Source organism: Strix uralensis, chromosome 17, assembly GCF_047716275.1.
Source record: "Strix uralensis isolate ZFMK-TIS-50842 chromosome 17, bStrUra1, whole genome shotgun sequence".
Lineage (NCBI taxonomy): Eukaryota > Metazoa > Chordata > Aves > Strigiformes > Strigidae > Strix > Strix uralensis.
In genome coordinates, this window is record NC_133988.1 from 14,540,840 (window position 1) to 14,557,615 (window position 16,776).

Genomic DNA, 16,776 nt, shown 5'->3' on the forward strand with positions numbered 1-16,776 from the left:
CCGGGACGCGCCGCCGCCGGGTCGGGCGGGACCGGACCGGGCTGATCCCCGCCGCTACCGCCGCCGGTAAGACCCCGTCCGGGCGCGCCGGGCCGAGGGGGAAGCCGTGTCCGTGTGTCCCCTTGCTGTGGCGGGCACGGCCCTTCCCGGGCGTCTGCCCCGGGAGGAGCATCTCGCCCAGCGGGGGAAGGAGGGGTGAGGCTGGGGACCTTCGGCATCTCCAGCTTTGTAGCTGGGGACACCTTGGCGGGTGGCGGGGAGCTGCGGTGGCCGCCTCCTCCTCTTCCTCCTCCTCCTCCTCTTCCTCCTCCTCCTCCTCTTCCTCCTCCTCCTCCTCTTCCTCCTCCTCCTCCTTCTCTACCCGGCCGGATCCGCGCAGCTTTGCAGCGGATGGCAGCAGCGAGCACCCTGGGAAGCGTGTCCAGCTCCTCCCTGACACCGCTGCTCTGGTTTGCCTCCCTCCCTCCTTCCCCACCCACCCCATACAGCCCCTTTCTTCTCCAGATTGCAGCCTCTGCCCCGTTTTCCTCCACTTTTTATCCCACCCACCCAACCACCGAGCCGCTCTCGGCCAAGGGTGCCAAGGGCTGCCCTTTTCCCCGTGGTTTGCTTTTGGGTGGCTGCGGCGGCGGCTGCGGTCACGCAGGCCGGAGTGTGGCCAACACACGGCATCCTTTGGGCCGTGCCCTCCCGTCACGAGCCGCTTGGCCAGCACAAATCTGAGGATCGGGCACCTCCCTCGTGCCGACGCGCAGCACCTCTGGGCACGGCGCAGGAGCAGGTGAGCAGCTCTCTCGGTTTAAAGGAAGTCGAGCTTTTTGCCCTTTTCTGTGTCAATTCAGATCCAGCCCCACCATCGCTGCCACCAGGCAGACCCACGGGTGACAGCAAAGGCAGCATCGTGCCCCGGAGCCTCCCTCTCCCATGGGGATGCAGCTGTGGATTTCCAACCCCTTTTTAATTTCCTCTTGGGATTTTGGTTGTGTCACTGAATTACATGCTGGGTTTAGTAGGTTACCCCAAATCAATATTCAAGAGGGCTGGGGACAGCGTGGTGTGACAGGCAGCACCTGTTTTTGTTGAGGGAGGGTCTGTTACAAAGCCGAGCTGTTCTCCCTTCTGCTTTCATACAGTTTTGATTGAGTGCTCGGTTTCAGCTTTGTCCTGGGAAAGGTGGGGAGGGACCCTCAGATCACGAATGACCAACACCTACACGGCTCCGTAGCGCAGGACACGTGGGCTGCACAGATGTTCCAGCACCATGCAGCTGCCAGGAATCTCCCAGCTGGCTCCACAGCCACCATGGCAAGCAGGGACAAAGATTCCCCTTCTCTGTGGTTCAGGATGGGTGGAGGCATCTGGGAGAGAAGTTTGTTTTCATCTGTGCTTCTCATTTTATGAAATATCTTGGAGCGTATGCAGCAGGGGTGGGGACGAAGGAGCAGATAGTGGGGTCTGGGGTCAGGATGGGCTGGTGGGGAGCTGGCACAGTGGTCCCCCCATCCTGCTTCCCTTTCCCTGCCACCTCCCCAGGGCAAATAACAACCCTGTCCCTCTTGTCTCACCCCACAGCAAAAGCCAACATGACCACATCCTCCCCGTGCTAGGGCTGCCCCCACCACCTCAGTGACCCCCCCCCAGCCCGGCGGCAAGGATGCGTGCCTGGAAGGCGGTGGCCAGCACGCTGGCGCTCAGTGGGGCCGATGTGGTGGTCACCACGCTGCTCTACGCCCATGGCCGGGGCGGCCGGGATGTCCTGCAGGACCTGCGGCACTTCAACATCTTCAATTCGCTGCTGGACATCTGGGGGGGCTGCCTCTACCGTAGCTGTGTGCTGCTGGGGGCCGCCATTGGGGTGGCCACCAACACGGCCTACGGCCCCCGGCGCCTCAGGGCATCGCGGACCTTCATCGCTGTCGTCTGCCTCCTCATGGGCATCTACATGATGGTGAAGCTGCTGCTCTACTCGGAGGTGCGGAGGACCATCAGGGACCCCTGGTTCTGGGGGCTCTTTGCCTGGACCTACGTGGCACTGGGGGCCACCTTTGGCCTGTGGCAGCTGCTGGCCTGTGTCACCTCCTCCCGCGAGGCGCTGGGGCCCAGCTCCGAGTCCCGCGCCGAGGCGGAGGAGAGCTGCGACGGGGGCACCCCACGGGACAAGCGGGAGGAGGCGGCGGGTCCCACCATCCATAAACTGCTGTCCTACACCAAGCCAGATGCCGTCTTCCTGGGCATTGCCTCCTTCTTCCTCCTCGTGGCTGCGCTGGGTGAGTGAAGGGACTGCGGCGGGGCTGCAGTGTGCTCCCATCCTCACTGGGAGGGAAGGAACCATGGCAGGGGGGGCTTGACAGCACCCCAGGATTGCTTTTTTGGGGGTGCTGGGTGGCACATCCTGCATGGGCTGGGTCAAAAATGCAATGGGGCAAAAAAAAGGTAATAGGGGATAAAATGCGCTGGGAAATGAAACATCCCCACATGCCACTAAGGGCTGTACCTCCTGAAACATCTCGTGCGATGGTTGAGTATCTTTATGGTGGGGATGGGATTGTCCACGGGCTATCACAGTTGGAAATACAGGTCTTGTGCCAATCCCACATGGTGGGGCTGAAACCCCATCTCCTGTGCTTGTCCGGCAGGAGAGACCTTCCTGCCCTACTACACGGGGCTGGCCATCGACGGCATCGTGGTGCAGAAGAGCATGGATCGCTTCTCCACAGCAGTGCTGGTCATGTCGCTGCTTGCCATAGGAAGGTAATCGCAATGGTTGGTTTTGGCCCCGACAAGGAGGAGTTTGGGGTTTTCCCACAGGAGCTCGCAGTGGCGGTGGGTACAGGCTGTCTCGCCTGCAGCCGCTCCACCTGGTCACTGCCAGACCCCAGGGATGTGCTTTGATTTCTCTGCGCTGACACGGTGCAAAGAGACCGTGGTGGTGGTCATGAGGCCGTTGTGTAGCCCTCCACGACCGTCTGCTGGCAGTGGGGGAGCAGGAGCAGACACAGAGAATGGGCTCCCTGGGCTACAACATCCTGACAGCGCTGTGTCCCCTCCTGAAGCTTGTCATACCGGGGTTAGGACCAGCCGTCCCCATGCTGGTAGCACCCAGAGGAGGTGTGGGTTGATTTAGCCATCGCTTCCTGGGGTGGAAAGTGATACCAGCGCAGCGTTGCCCAAGCCCATGGCCTGGGCGTTGGGGTGTTTGTGTTGCTGAGGAGCGGGTTTCGTGTCCATTGGTCTATAACGTTTCTTATCTGCAATTAGCTCATTTGCCGCAGGTATCCGGGGCGGCGTTTTTACACTCATATTTGCAAGACTGAACATTCGCCTTCGCAACTGCCTCTTCAGGTCGCTGGTGTCTCAGGAGATGAGTTTCTTTGATGAGAATCGCACAGGTTGGTTCCTCCTTCCCCCAGATTTGCTCTAACCCCTCTATCCCATCCCATCCCATCCCATCCCAGTACTTTTTTCCCCTTGGCTTGCCCTACCAGCACGCAGCAGACTGGGGGCAGCCAGAGACAGCACCCAAGTGCTCGTGTTTAGAAATAGCAGCAGAAAGCTCTTCCCTTTTGGTTGCCTCCCACTGTGGGGTTGGGTCAGGATTGCCCAGCACCCTGGGGATGTCCCATTGCCACTGATCAGCCTGACATCCGTCAGTCCCAGGGCTGACACGTTCATCTCCAGTCATCCCTGAAACACCTATTTTCCTCCTCGCATACCTCCCATCCACCAGTACCTGCTGGTCGGCCGCTCTCCAGCTCTTTTTTGGGCATCAGAAACCTCAGATGCGTGAAGCTTGCTGGGTGTGCTTGTTGCTTTTCCTGCTTGCAATTCAGTCCTGTCCCAGTCCGTGCCGCTCTGGTGTGGTCCCAGCCTGGTGTAACTTTTCACGCATTTAATTTCGTCTCGGCGGTATTTTTAGTTTTGAGGCTGTTGCCATATTTAGCAATCGCTGCACGGTGCCCTGGTAGCTGAGGACACCCGAGATGTTATTGTAAGTGGGATATGGGTAACCCTGGACTTACACAAAAACATGGGAATTCAGCTGGACTCAAACACAGGCCAAGTATTTAGGAATTCAGGGTGATGTTTGCTGGCTGTAATGTTCAGCTCCACTAAAGGGCACTGCAGAAGCATCACACCTTAGTAGCTGGACACATGTCCTCAGGGTCACTTGGGTCAGCTCCAGGCTGCGGGGCACATGGCTAAACCCAAACAGCCCTCTCTGAAGCCACCGCGTGCTCTGCAGGGCATGCTGTGCCCGACCCTGGCAGGGAAAGGTGCCAGCAGTCCCTGCTGAGCTCCTGGAGGGCTCCAGATGTCATTTAGAAATGAACTCAGGGTTGGGTTGACAGCTCTGGGGGTGCATTCAGCAGCCCAGCAAACACTCCACCCAGGCACCTGCTGCCCATCTGCATGCCCATGGGGTGCTCTCTGGTGTAGGGTGGTGCCGCAGTCCCCTTTGCTGTTCTGCAGTCATCCTTGGTGACCCAGGGACATAGCTCAGGCCTTCAGATGTATTTCATGTCCCTTGTGCATGCAGCAATTCAAGCTCCTTGGTTTTGCTTCACATCCACAGTGGTAGAAAGTTGCCCCCCTTCCATGCCACCCAGCAAGGGGCTGGGTTGAATGGGGAGCTCCATCTGGCCCCCGGCACAGGACATGGGACATGTCCCATGACACATGGTGAAGTGTCCCCACTCTCCCCTTCCCCAATCCCTCATTGCTGCAGGGGACGTCATCTCCCGCCTGACATCGGACACGACCATCGTGAGCGACCTGGTCTCCCAGAACATCAACATCTTCCTGCGCAATGTGGTGAAGGCCACGGGGGTGATCTTCTTCATGTTCAGCCTCTCCTGGAAGCTCTCACTCGTCACCTTCATGGGATTCCCCATCATCATGCTGGTGTCTGATGTCTATGGGAAGTACTACAAGGTAGGCAGGAGCAGCTGGCACGGCCACGGTGTGATGCAATGCTGGGCTGTTCCCCTCGTGAAGCCATTGTGGAGATTGTGGGTGGCCTTGGCACTGGTGGGACTGATGCTCAAGTGCTTTGCTGCCAACAGTGGGGGCAGGAAGGCAGCATTAAACCTGTATGGGCAGGCAAGTGTAGCCTCGGCTCTTGCCTTGCTTCATGCTCCGGAGTGGAAGCATGTCACATCTGACAGGAGAGGTAGCTTGGCCATGGGATGTCCCATATGCACCTGCCTGTCTTTGTAAAATCTCTCCTCTCCTCTCCCTTTGGAGTGACTTGGTGGGCGTTAAGTCCAGTGCTGAGCTCCCTCCCTCTCCCTGTGGGCCAAGGACTGTCCTCTGTGGCTAATGCCCCATCCCATGGACCATGCGAGTCCTGCACTGCTGCTCCCCACATCAGTTATCGGTGCTTTTCACTGTGCCGGGGACATGGCTTGCACGGGTGCTGCCAAAACAGGGTCCTTGGGTGCTGCCTCACCCACCCATAGCTTCTCTTGTGGGTCCAGCGCTCGTGGGAGGAGTGGAGCTGCCCTTGGTCTCCAGACCTGTCCTTGACTTAGAAACACCTGGAAGGGCTCCTGGGCCAGGCTGACCCTGTCCCATCAGGGCACCGGGAGCAGCAGTTCTGCCAGGGTCTTCCCAAGCGATCCTGGACATGGCACTTCACCTCCTGCAGCCCAGGCCCCTCCTCAGGGACAGCACAATGAATCCGTTCTCCTCCTGGCACAGTGTTCCAGGCTGTCCCGAGGTGTGGGATATATCCCAATGCTCAGCCTTGTTGCCCATGGCCTTGGAAAATGTCACCCTGCCTTCTTTTCCCAAGCCCAGCAGAGCCTAGGGCGTGCGGGGAGATGTGCCATGGGCAGCCTGACGCCCGCTGAGCCCCCTCTGCCTCCCCCCGCTCCCTGCAGAAGCTCTCCAAGGATGTGCAGAACGCCCTGGCCAAGGCCAACAACACTGCCGAGGAGACCATCTCCGCCATGAAGACCGTCCGCAGTTTTGCCAACGAGGAGGCGGAGGCGAACGTGTACTGGCAGAAGCTACAGCAGGTGTACAAACTCAACAAGCGGGAGGCCATGGCTTACACCTACTACGTCTGGTCCAGCGGGGTAGGTGGCCAGCTCCGGGGCTCCCCTACACGGGGCTGGGGACAGGCTTTGGATCCGAGGATGCACACGGTGCAATGCACGGGCTTCTCTGCTTCCAGGGAGCTTTTTAGGGCAAGCCCAGTCTTGATGTCCACTGCCAGTAATCCTCTGTCTCTTGATTATTATTTTTTTTCACTCATCAGAAAGCATATTCTGTTCCCCCTTAGGGCAGTGCTGCATCGTGCCACCGAACAGTCTGTTTTCTCTTGCAAATAAGAATATAATTGATAACTGCTCAAGGTCATGGAAAACCCCATGCTTCTGTGTTGCTGCATTGCGTGCCTGTGCCAGCTCATCTCCGGGGCTCCGGCTGGGAAACAGCCGTGGCGTTGGTTGAGCTTCTGCTCAGAAACAGAGATTTTCTCTCTGTGTGGGTGGTGGCAGAGGGAGGCTTCTGGGGTTTGGGTTTGGTTTTTTTTTTTTTTTTTGCAAAATGCTTTTTCATCATTTAAGACCAGATGGTTTGGGACTTCTCCAGCATTGGCTGATAACTAAGGCTGTGCAAAACCCTAATGTGAGGCTCTCCTTATCTCTGCACATTCGAGGTTCTAAGTAGCCTCCGGTGAAGGGTTTGTGAGTTACGGTGCCCTCGTGCAGCTGTGGGAGACTTTATGGCTTCCCAAGTCTGGAAGCAAAATTGGAGCATTTTTAGCATTGTTTCTGGGCTCCCAGGTGAAGCCAGAGTGTGAACTGGGTCAGCACAGATCCCGCCGAGTCAAAGAAGGCAAAAACCCTCAAAAACTGCTCCTGCAGGGCTCGTGTAGAAAGAAGCTGATGGATTTAGCACAGCCCTGTAGAGTCTTTCTCAAAGGGAACGCAGGATTTTAAGGTCAAATCATGGCAGAGCAATAGAGAAGGAATTTTTTTTCCCCAGTATTTTTGTCTGTGTGAATTTACAGCCTGTCCCACAAACATTGCAGAGAGCATCAGGGCATCACTGCTTTACTGAGTGCCCGGGCAGCGTGGAACAAAACCAGCTGAATAAAGGCAGGGGCTGGTATTTGTCATATCAGAGTTGATCTGTCTCCTTTCTAGAGTAGGTGGTAACCCCCACACTGATTTCAGGCAAGAGTTGAGGTTATGCTTCAGGGACTTGTACACGCAAGGAGGATTTTTTGCATTAACTCTTGGCTTGATTTTGTGCTCTAAATGAAAATGTGTCACACTCATGTAACAAAAAGTTTATTTTAGTGGTGAGGTGACTGCACGTGTTGGATACTTTGAGCGTAGATTATTATGCTTGAGGACATTAGTCCAAGAGAGAAGTCCATGAGCTGTTCTGTTATTTCAGATAAATTCTTCCTCCTTGGCTGTTGCCCCTCTGGACTTCTGTTTTGTTGAAAGATGCCATCCCAGCTCCTTAAATCAGCCCATGTCCTCAAGTTGTTTTTCCCTTCTCATATCCACGCTTGCTGCTAGGACTGCCAGCTGCGCGCTGTCAGGGATGCTCAGTTTGGGGCTCAAAGAATAAATGTCAGCACATGAATTGTGGGCTGTTGTGTGAGTAATTACAAATGCACAAAAATATTCAGTTGTCCTTGCTGATTTTGAGGTGTTTTCTTGCTTTCAGCTGACCCTTCTGGTGGTCCAGGTCAGCATCCTTTACTACGGTGGGCACCTCGTGATCTCGGGGCAAATGACAAGTGGAAATCTGATCTCCTTCATCATTTATGAGTTTGTCTTAGGAGACTGCATGGAGGTGAGTCTGTTTTATCCTGCTGGGCTAAATATCAAGATGTTTATCATCTAGAAGGTCCCAGGGCAGTTCAGGGCTAGATCCAATGTTGACCTTCCTGCAGCACATTTCCTTGGTGCTCTGGCTTTGCCCACGGGTGGGCTCATTCTCCCCTCTGCTCCCCGCTCCCCTCCTGCTGCAGCCTCACAACCTGAACATGCCCAAAGCAGCTCATCCCCCAAAAAGGCAGTCGGGACCAAAGGGGTCAGGCTGGCCCCGCTGAAGGGCAGTAGTCCTGGCTGCCTCCCAAGCACATTTCCTGGCATGAAGGATGCAGGGATTACGAAGCTGCCTGTTAAATTTCAGCCTTCATTAAAAACTTAATTATATTACTTTTGGTTTTTTTTCCCCCTGAAATAGGCTGCAAGCTGCTGCGTTGGCAGCACATTAGCAAGATGGGATTGTGGGTGGGATGGTAGAGCCCACCCAGGGCTGCCTTCCCCTTGCAAAGGCATAAGCTTGGCAAATCGAGGCAGAAATGATCAAGTGGAGGTTTCCTCCCAGCCAAGCGTGGTTTCGGCGGTGCTTCAGCCTTTGTGCAGCGGCAGAGCAGAGCTGGAGGCAGCTCGCCTGGCTCTCGCCATCTGTTCAGATGACTGCAGGCTCTGGTGGTGTTTCCAGGCTGTGGTTTTGGTGTGTGTTTGGTTTGGTTTGTTGTTTTTTTTCCCTCCTGATGGGAGGGACAGTTGCAGTACAAGCTGTTCCGCAGCTCTGGGTTTAATACTGGAAAGAGCCAACGTGCCAGGGGTTTATTCCAGGGAAGCTGGTGTCAGCGTGCAGCAGCTGTAGTTGGGAAAGCGCAATGGTAAATCCACTAGGACCATATTCCAGCAGGAAACAACCCTATCAGCTGCCAAATGGTTGTCTAGAAGGGTCCAGCCTGAGGCTGCTCTGCATTTGAGACAGTGTGCTAGGGAATGAGCCGGCCGCCCTCGGGGGCTGGTGTGATGTGCTGCTGTACGTGGACTCTGTTCAACTACTGGACTGGGGAGCTGCTGGTCTTGAGTGATGAGTGGAGGGTTTTGTTGGAAGTTTGGGTTGTGTATCTCCTGGCGCATGTCTTCTCTTCCCAATCTATGTGTTTCCTTCTTCTGTTCCCCTCTGAGTCTACCCATGCACAAAACCCCCTTAGATGCCCTTTCCCTGGATAAGTCCATATATATCCCCTCCATATCCTGCAGAGGGGGAAGAGCTTGCTTTTTCTGTGTCTGATGACTGTGGTTAATGTCAGCATCATGATAGAAGACTTGGGAATGCTTCAACAATTCTCCTTACGAGTGGCACTGACTGACTTTTCCATCACATGGGAGGGTCTCACCATCGCCTCTTCCCTTCCAGTCTGTCGGCTCTGTCTACAGCGGCCTGATGCAGGGAGTGGGAGCTGCCGAGAAGGTGTTCGAGTTCATCGACCGCAAGCCAACGATGGTGAATGACGGGTCCCTGGCCCCAGACCACGTGGATGGAAAGGTGGAGTTCAGAAATGTGACATTTTCCTACCGCACTCGCTCTGCAACGCAGGTCCTCCAGGTGAGCCCCGTGGGCGCAGAGTGCTCCCCGCCACGAAGCATCACGCGCCACTTCTCCGTTGTGGCAATAACTGATCCCCAGCCCACAGGAAACGTCAGCTGCCCTTTAGGAGATGCATAAAGGCAGGCTCAACAGCATGTTGGAAAACAGATTATAAGGAACAGCGGGTGTTTAGGGCTGACCTTCCTTACAAGGAATGAGATTTATTAATACAACCCTTGTTCCCTGCTCAGGCATTAAACACGTCAGCATGGTACAGGGCTTTGTGCCAAGCTGCCTCGGACTGTTCCCATGGGAGAGGGGCTGGGGTCATGAGGCAGGGGGAGGCAGCAAAGAGGTTAGTTTGCTTTGCAGTTTTTAGAGGTCCTGCTATATCAGCAGGCAAATCTGAAGCAATTTTGGAGACTTCTTGCTTCCTCAGAGCCAGGAGAGATGGCTGATGTGGCACGTCACCAAGTTGGAGGGTCACCGTGGCTGGATTTCGGCTACCTTTCTTGCGTAGTGCCCAAGCTGCTGCCCCAGGACCCTGGGAAAAGCCAGGACCTGAGTGTGCTCTCCCATCCATGTCGCAGAATGTGTCCTTCACCCTGCACCCCGGCAAAGTGACGGCGCTGGTGGGTCCTTCAGGGAGCGGGAAGAGCTCCTGTGTCAACATCCTGGAGAACTTCTACCCTCTGCAAGACGGGCAGGTGCTGCTGGATGGGCGTCCCATTAACATGTACGATCACAAGTACCTGCACTCAGTGGTACGAGCGACTGATACGTGTATTCTAGCTATCACCTGCTGTGATCAGAGGGGTGGATGGTAGTGTTGCATGTTGCTTTGGAGTTGATCTGGCAACTTCTGAAATGTCCAGAAAGCTGAAGGCTGGAGGTGGTCCAGGAAATGAATTCAGATAATTTGTGGGGGCGGAAGGGAAAGGGATGGTGAGTGGTTTCATGAGGAGGGGGGAAGCCTTCCAAAAACAGAACAAAAAACATGTTTTGTTTTGTATTTTTTGGCCAACGCATAGAAATATGTTTCTAGTTGTTGGATTAACTATCATCTAAATTGGGTTTGGAAAAAGAGTTTTGCATTCCTCCAGGACTTTATACCTTAAGATCTTAAAGTAATTCTCAGCTAATGGGGAGTTAAGCCTCTCGGGATCCTGGCAGCAGCTGGAGCACCAGAGGGGCTGGGTGGTTTGCCTAGGAGAGGGGTCCAGGCCCCTTGGCTGTCATCTGTGTGTCAGCACAGATCAGCCTTCATCTCCTCTGCAAGTAACTGCCTTCTTTGTTTGCCTCCAGAGCGCATGGTCTCGCCAGTCAGCAGGAAAACCTGAAAACAATTGATCAGAGACAGGCTGGAAAGCCAAAGTCAGTGTGACTAATTTACATTCCCTGCCCGTACTGAGCGAAAATTAAAAGACAAGCTAGTCTTTCAGTTTAGAAAGCCTGGTGTGGTGTTAGGAGCATGGGGAGAAGTCAATTAAAATATGACCACGTCCTGCTGGCTCTCTTCATGCCCAGTTCTGAGCAATAATTTGGAGGGTTCAATTTATTTCAATGTTGAGGGTTTGACAAAGCAGGCTGAATGCGAGAGTGAGCAGCAACGGCTGTAAGGTAGGACAGGGAGGCTGTTGCTAAGCAATTAAGGAACTGCAGCAGCTATGTCCCTAACTTGCTAATTTTGGATTAAAAGGTGCAGGGGGGTTCATTCACGTGGCCCAAGCGTGATTACTGGCCTCGAACAGAAAATCAGTAAGAGCCTGGGAGAGAGTCTCTCCAGCCTGCCTTGTCCCAGCAACTGGTTTCCCATTCTGTGAAGAGCAAACAGGAATGGGAATGACAGGTCTGGAGCAAAAAACACAGCAGGGTCTTGGAGGGGGAGGCCTGTCCCAGATGCCAACGTACCATCATTGCATCAGGTTTCTTTCCTGAAAAATGGCTTCCCAGCAGATGATGCAAACTGGGTTGGGGCTGCTGCTGGGCACCCCACCGTTAGCATCCTCACTGGGAGCTCATGTTGAGGCACTTGTGTATCCTAGTTTAATGGTGGGGCTCTGCCTACTTGAGTCCTCACCCAGCAGGAACAAATGCCAATGATCCGAGACACTGGCTGGCGTGTCTTCTGCTCCCAACCCCCTGCTCTCCCCTTCCTTCCTGCAGATCTCCCTGGTGAGCCAAGAGCCAGTGCTGTTCGCCCGCTCTATTGCAGATAATATTTCTTACGGCTTAACTTCAGCCTCCTTTGAGTCGGTTGTTCAGGCTGCTCAGAAGGCCAACGCACACGCCTTCATCACAGAGCTACAAGACGGCTACCACACAGGTACCAAAATCCCTCCGTTTGCACTTGGAAGCATTGCCTAGGGAAGGCAGAGACTGTCCCCTTGGCTGGAAAGTCACGCAGGTAGTGAGGGACACAAGTTGGTGGCAGCGCAGAGGCAGCTACATGGAGAGGTGCAGCACCCTGGCTGCCTTTGGGGGTGACTGAGCTGCTGCAGGATTTCTGAGCCCATCCTGGCTGAGTGTTTCTGCTGCCCCTCTGTGGCAGTGGGGTGAGCGTCCCCCATCCCATCCTGACAGGTCTGGCTCCCAGTGCCTGGCAGTGTTATGGAGATGTGTCATGGGCAGTCTCACCATTTTTCAGTGCAGCAATCAGGAGAAAAGCCCAAAACCCAAGCAGTTAGCTGTGCACCAGCCCACCTGCAGAGAGAGAAAATAAACCTGCGATAAATCCATAGTAATAAACGCTGACGTGTTTGTGACAGCGGGCCTTTGTGAAGAGGCAGGTCAGACTGATGATGGTTCATGTTTATGGGAGCCAGCAGAGAGATGCCAGTTTCCCCTCACTGCTGCCTTGGTTGCACACCCTCCAGAGCCCAACTTGCAGCTGCATCGCTGCCATCTCTCCCTGCAAGGGCAGGGAGTGCAGGCTTGGGCTTTGGATAATCTTCCAGACTTCTCTGCATTGTTTCCATGAGTATTAGTCTCTCAAACCCCGGGACAACAGTGGAGAACTTGCTGCTGGAGGGAAGGACTGCAGCCTTCGGGGATGTTTAACTCACTTAAATTGCTCTGCCAAGTAAGCAGAAGCATTTACCTGGTCTTTGCTTCAAAGCATGACACTATCCTGATGCTGTGGCTGGGAGCTGAACTTGATGGCAGCTCCTATTTTTATTTTGACCCTTCCCTCTCTCTCTTGACCCAACAGAGGCAGGTGAAAAAGGAGCCCAGCTGTCAGGTGGCCAGAAGCAGAGAGTGGCAATTGCCAGGGCCTTGATCCGAACTCCCCCCATCCTAATCCTGGATGAGGCCACAAGTGCTCTGGATGCAGAGAGTGAACACGCGGTGAGTAGGTGACTCAGGTGTTTGGGCCAAAGAGGCAATCTGGGTTTGGAGGAAAGACTGTAGCTTCAATTTCCAGCCTGTGGACAAGCTTAGTCTTGACATGGTGCAATCAGAGGTTTGGGTAAAACACTAATTCCTGAGCAGGAATTTGCTTCCAGCACTGCTGTAGCCACCAAGAAGGGAATAATCCCGTGCTCACAGCAGGCAGCGCCTGGCAAACCTGATGAGATAGAGATCTCCACTGATTTTTTAAATGTGGAAAGTGTTAATTGATATACAGCTACTCTGTGCAGCCTTTTAGGACTGGATATGGAGGAAGACCCTGAAAAATGGTACTGCAGCAGGGAGAGTAGGACTGCCTGAGCTAAAATCTCAGCTGAGGCACCAAAGGAGCCACACTTGCAGGAAGGGCCCAGAGCTTTCTGTGAACTGAGCTGGTTTATCTGGCTGGGATGTGACGACCAAACAGCTCTACCAGTAGCAGTTCGGCCTCACTGGTTTAACGACATGAGGGAAAGCTAGCTCAAGGTTGAGGTGTGAGGAAGCGTCTCCCAGTCCTGGAGCATGAGTGCTGCTGGTCCACGGTTTGGGGCAGCGCGAGCATCTGACCGTGGAGCAGCTTGCTGGCTCACAGGTCCTCAGCCACGTGCGTGGTATCTGATGCTAGCCAGGGGCTGGTTTTGGCTAGCCAGGGGTGTCAATGTGACATGAGCCTGGTGGCCATCTGCCTGCCTTTAGACCTTAGTGCTAATGTCTATATGTCTGTTGGCTAGAAAACAACTCTCTCTTGCTTTGCCTTGATAAAAAGGCCCCGCTTTTCTGAGCAGCTGCATTTACCAGGTATTGGCTTCCTACAGTCCATGTCAACACCACAGAGCCTCCAAATTTGGGGCCCAGCTCTAAAAAGAAACCAGCTTGCAGGATCAGACCTGTGTGCATACTGCACCTGTGGGCTGGCTGGACTGAGACGGTCTTTCGGGCTGCACAGCGAGAGCCGGGAGCTGGGATGGACGTGCTGGTGCTGGTAGTGCTGCAGGGAGTCTTGTGTCCTCTGTGTAGCCAGAGGAAAGCAAACCTCCTGTCCAGAGGTTTCTTAACACAGACCACAAAGCTGCTGTTCTCCCTTCCAAAGCGGAGCCAGCGATGCTCAGGCACTAACGTCTTTTCCTCCCGCGCAGATTCAGCAGGCGATTTATGGCGACTTGCGGAACCACACAGTGCTTGTGATAGCTCACAGGCTGAGCACTGTCGAGAAGGCACACAACATTATTGTGCTGGACAAGGGCCGCGTGGTGCAGCAGGGCTCGCACAAGGAGCTGATGGAAGAAGGAGGCCTTTATTCCAAGCTGGTGCAGAGACAGATCCTGGGGCTGGAAGGAGGCGGCGCGGACAGTCGCCAACCTGCAGCCCGGGGGGATTCAGCGAAGGCGCCCGGCGGGCTGGAGGAAGAGTTCAGGATAGACCATTCCCTGCCGGCCGTGGCACAGGATGATTACAACACCACGGCTCACAAGTGAGAGCAGCGACGGCCGGCGCTCGAGACGCTTGCTGGGACGCTGAGACAGGAGGCGGCTTGCCGACGGGCTAGCGCGCTGCAGAACGCCGCCTGTTCGCTCACCCCGCGCGCGTCACACACCCGTGCACACACAAACACACACTATAGAGCTTCCTGCAGTACGGTGGGGCGGGCAGACGCCGGCTGGTTAAACAGGGAAACCGATTTATTCGAGGGAGTTGGGTCTTTAGCAATTCCCAGCGTTTCTACTGGGTTTCTTTTCTTACTACCAGTAATTCCTCTCAACTGGGACTTTTCTCCCATTGGTATGCATGCGTAACTGCTATTAACTGTAATGGATGTTAAATGCATGCATGGAGGGGAAGATTGAAAACCCCTTCAGGAATTTCAGGGGGTGGCTTTTGTGGCTGGATAGAAAAACTGTAAAACAAGGTCCTGCTCCCGCTGTCAGTCTAAGGGGCCAATCCAAAGTCTGCTGAAGCCTGTAGGGAGCTCCCTTCGGCTTCGGTGAAAACTGGATCAGTCCCACGGGGCTGAACACCGGAGAGTTTTGCACTGAGTGCCTGCAGGCTCAGGCTCAGAACCATTGCTGCTGAGCTTGTATCATGTAGTAGCCATCCTTGCTGGAACAAGCCAAGGGACCAGGAGGCAGATGTTGCTTTCAGATTTGCTCTTGGTGCTTGGTGGTGTTTGTTTTTAAGGATGAAAAGTTTTACCATAATCGGGTTAGGTTTTGGGATTTGGGGTTTTTTTGGTTTGGGGTTTGTTTTGGTTTGGTTTTTTTTGAATATATTTGTGTGCACTGTGCAATGTCTGTCTGGCTCCAGCATCCACTGAAAATTGGTCTGTTATTTCAGAATTTTTTTAACTCACAATCCCGGTGCTGGTTTGAAAAAAACACTACTAAAGACAGGCATAAAATACTAAAACACAGCACTTTATAAATCCCACCAAAGCTTAGTTCAGCTTCAGGCTATGCTAGTGACTTCACTGCATGGGAAGTCCATACAGTCACTTTCCTTGAAGTCCAACTTAGCTGCCTGAACTTTAAAATGTGTTTCTTTGAATATTATTAACTTACTTTTAGTATGAGGGATAGAAAGAAATATGTTACTCCTAGCTTGGGTAATGGCTCTGGCTTAGTAGTGTTACCCTGCCATAGACTGGTGAAGAAACTTATGCAGCCAGGCAGGTGCTGTTGAAAAATATCATTTATACAGGGAAGATTGACTTCAGACTGTGCATAGTTAAGAATTTATCTCAAGCACTTTAGCTCTCATGTTTTCTGATATTTGAATGCTGCTGTGTTTTACTTTTCGGCAGGTTTGCATTTTTGTTGTTGGCAATGTTTTGTTTTTGTTTAGTGATGTTTTACAAACTCTTTAGTGTCCTTGAGGAGGGATGCTCAAAAAATAAAATACTACCTCTGCCACTCAGCATTGAGCCAATCTAGTGGGGGTGTTTTTTGCGTTCAGGGTTTTCAAGGTAATGTTCATCTGAGGTGATGGCTGAATACAGCTGCACACTGCACGTGTTCTGGCTCCCTTGCAGGGAATGACAAGAAGAACCTATAGAGAATTAGGTATGTAAAAGACTTCAGCATCTGATAATGGCTGTGAGCCGTAGCAGTAAGTATAACATATTTAAGATCTTGTTTTCATCCCGGATCCCATCCAGTAGTCGGTCTTGTAGGAAAGGGCAGGCAGTCTAACCCGTTCTCAAAGCACAGTGCTTAGTGACTGGAATCTTTTCAGCTGCTTGCTGTTGTGATATGATAAAAATCTGTGCCTCAGCAGGAGAGCTTTTTGTCTTATCTCCCTCCACTCAGGAAACCTCTGTCGAACTCTGAACTCCTCAGTTCACCCCTTCAGTAAACGGCCGTGCATTCCTGCTTGATGAAAACTTGCACTGTGGGTATGAAGAGGTTGGGGGTTCCACCCAGTGCTGGCGGGCAAGTGATTAATTCTGCATTTTTATCAGTACCTGAGTGCAGAATGTGGCCAGTGGTTCATAGAAGCAGAATTAATTTCTGCTTAATTGAAAAACAGGGGGTGGGGGGTGGAACTGGGTTACCTAGGAACTAGGGAAGCTGACTCACCCTGGGAACTGCTGGTAGGACAATGCTCATTAGTACAAGATGCCAGAAAAGAGAATTTGATCTTATCCTGTGTGTCCCTCCCAGACAGTGCTGCAAAAAGGGGAATTGGAGGACACAATCAGATTAGTTTTATTGCAAAGACTACAGGGAATTTCAGGAAGGGAGCCCTGCTTCCTAACCTGTTGTGATGATAATCCCAGCATTGTACTCCCAGGTCAGGTCCAAACAGCTTCAATTGAAATAGCACATCAGAAACCAGGTTGTCTCTGCTGGTGGCACCAGTCCAAGCTGATAACAGGGCCCAACTTTGTTCATTGCCGCAGGTGCTGAATTCTCTCTTTTGCATCCAGATAACTCAAGGCTACTTTTCCACTGAGCCTTACATCTCTTGGCTTGAACAAGTCCTTTTACTGTGCTGTTGGCATGTGAGAAGTGGATCTGCCTGTATGGT

General features: G+C 53.4%; 1 protein-coding gene across 3 annotated transcripts; it reads left to right on the top strand.

Moving 5' to 3' along the window:
• Positions 1 to 15,663, top strand: ABCB9 (ATP binding cassette subfamily B member 9). 3 transcript variants are annotated; one of them, XM_074887392.1, is made up of 12 exons: positions 1 to 66; positions 1,573 to 2,267; positions 2,637 to 2,751; positions 3,259 to 3,389; positions 4,727 to 4,932; positions 5,883 to 6,080; positions 7,690 to 7,818; positions 9,193 to 9,381; positions 9,954 to 10,127; positions 11,530 to 11,689; positions 12,575 to 12,711; positions 13,890 to 15,663. In XM_074887392.1, the coding sequence occupies exons 2-12, from the start codon at positions 1,655 to 1,657 to the stop codon at positions 14,226 to 14,228; spliced, it is 2,391 nt and encodes a 796-aa protein (XP_074743493.1). In that variant the 5' UTR covers positions 1 to 66; positions 1,573 to 1,654; the 3' UTR covers positions 14,229 to 15,663. The 3 variants fall into 3 exon arrangements, with proteins under 3 accessions (XP_074743493.1, XP_074743494.1, XP_074743495.1); XM_074887393.1 differs by lacking the exon at positions 1 to 66 and adding an exon at positions 280 to 781; XM_074887394.1 differs by lacking the exon at positions 1 to 66 and having other exon boundaries at positions 280 to 2,267; positions 3,343 to 3,389.
• The last annotated feature ends 1,113 nt before the right edge of the window (positions 15,664 to 16,776 follow it).

What these genes read in the sequence shown, in the direction of transcription:
- ABCB9 (XM_074887392.1), top strand. Translation starts at nt 1,655, where the DNA reads ATGCGTGCCTGGAAGGCGGTGGCCAGCACGCTGGCGCTCAGTGGGGCC. An exon ending in ACTACGTCTGGTCCAGCGGG is followed by an intron (nt 6,081 to 7,689) that starts GTAGGTGGCCAG and finishes TCTTGCTTTCAG; the next exon opens with CTGACCCTTCTGGTGGTCCA. An exon ending in ATGCAGAGAGTGAACACGCG is followed by an intron (nt 12,712 to 13,889) that starts GTGAGTAGGTGA and finishes CCTCCCGCGCAG; the next exon opens with ATTCAGCAGGCGATTTATGG.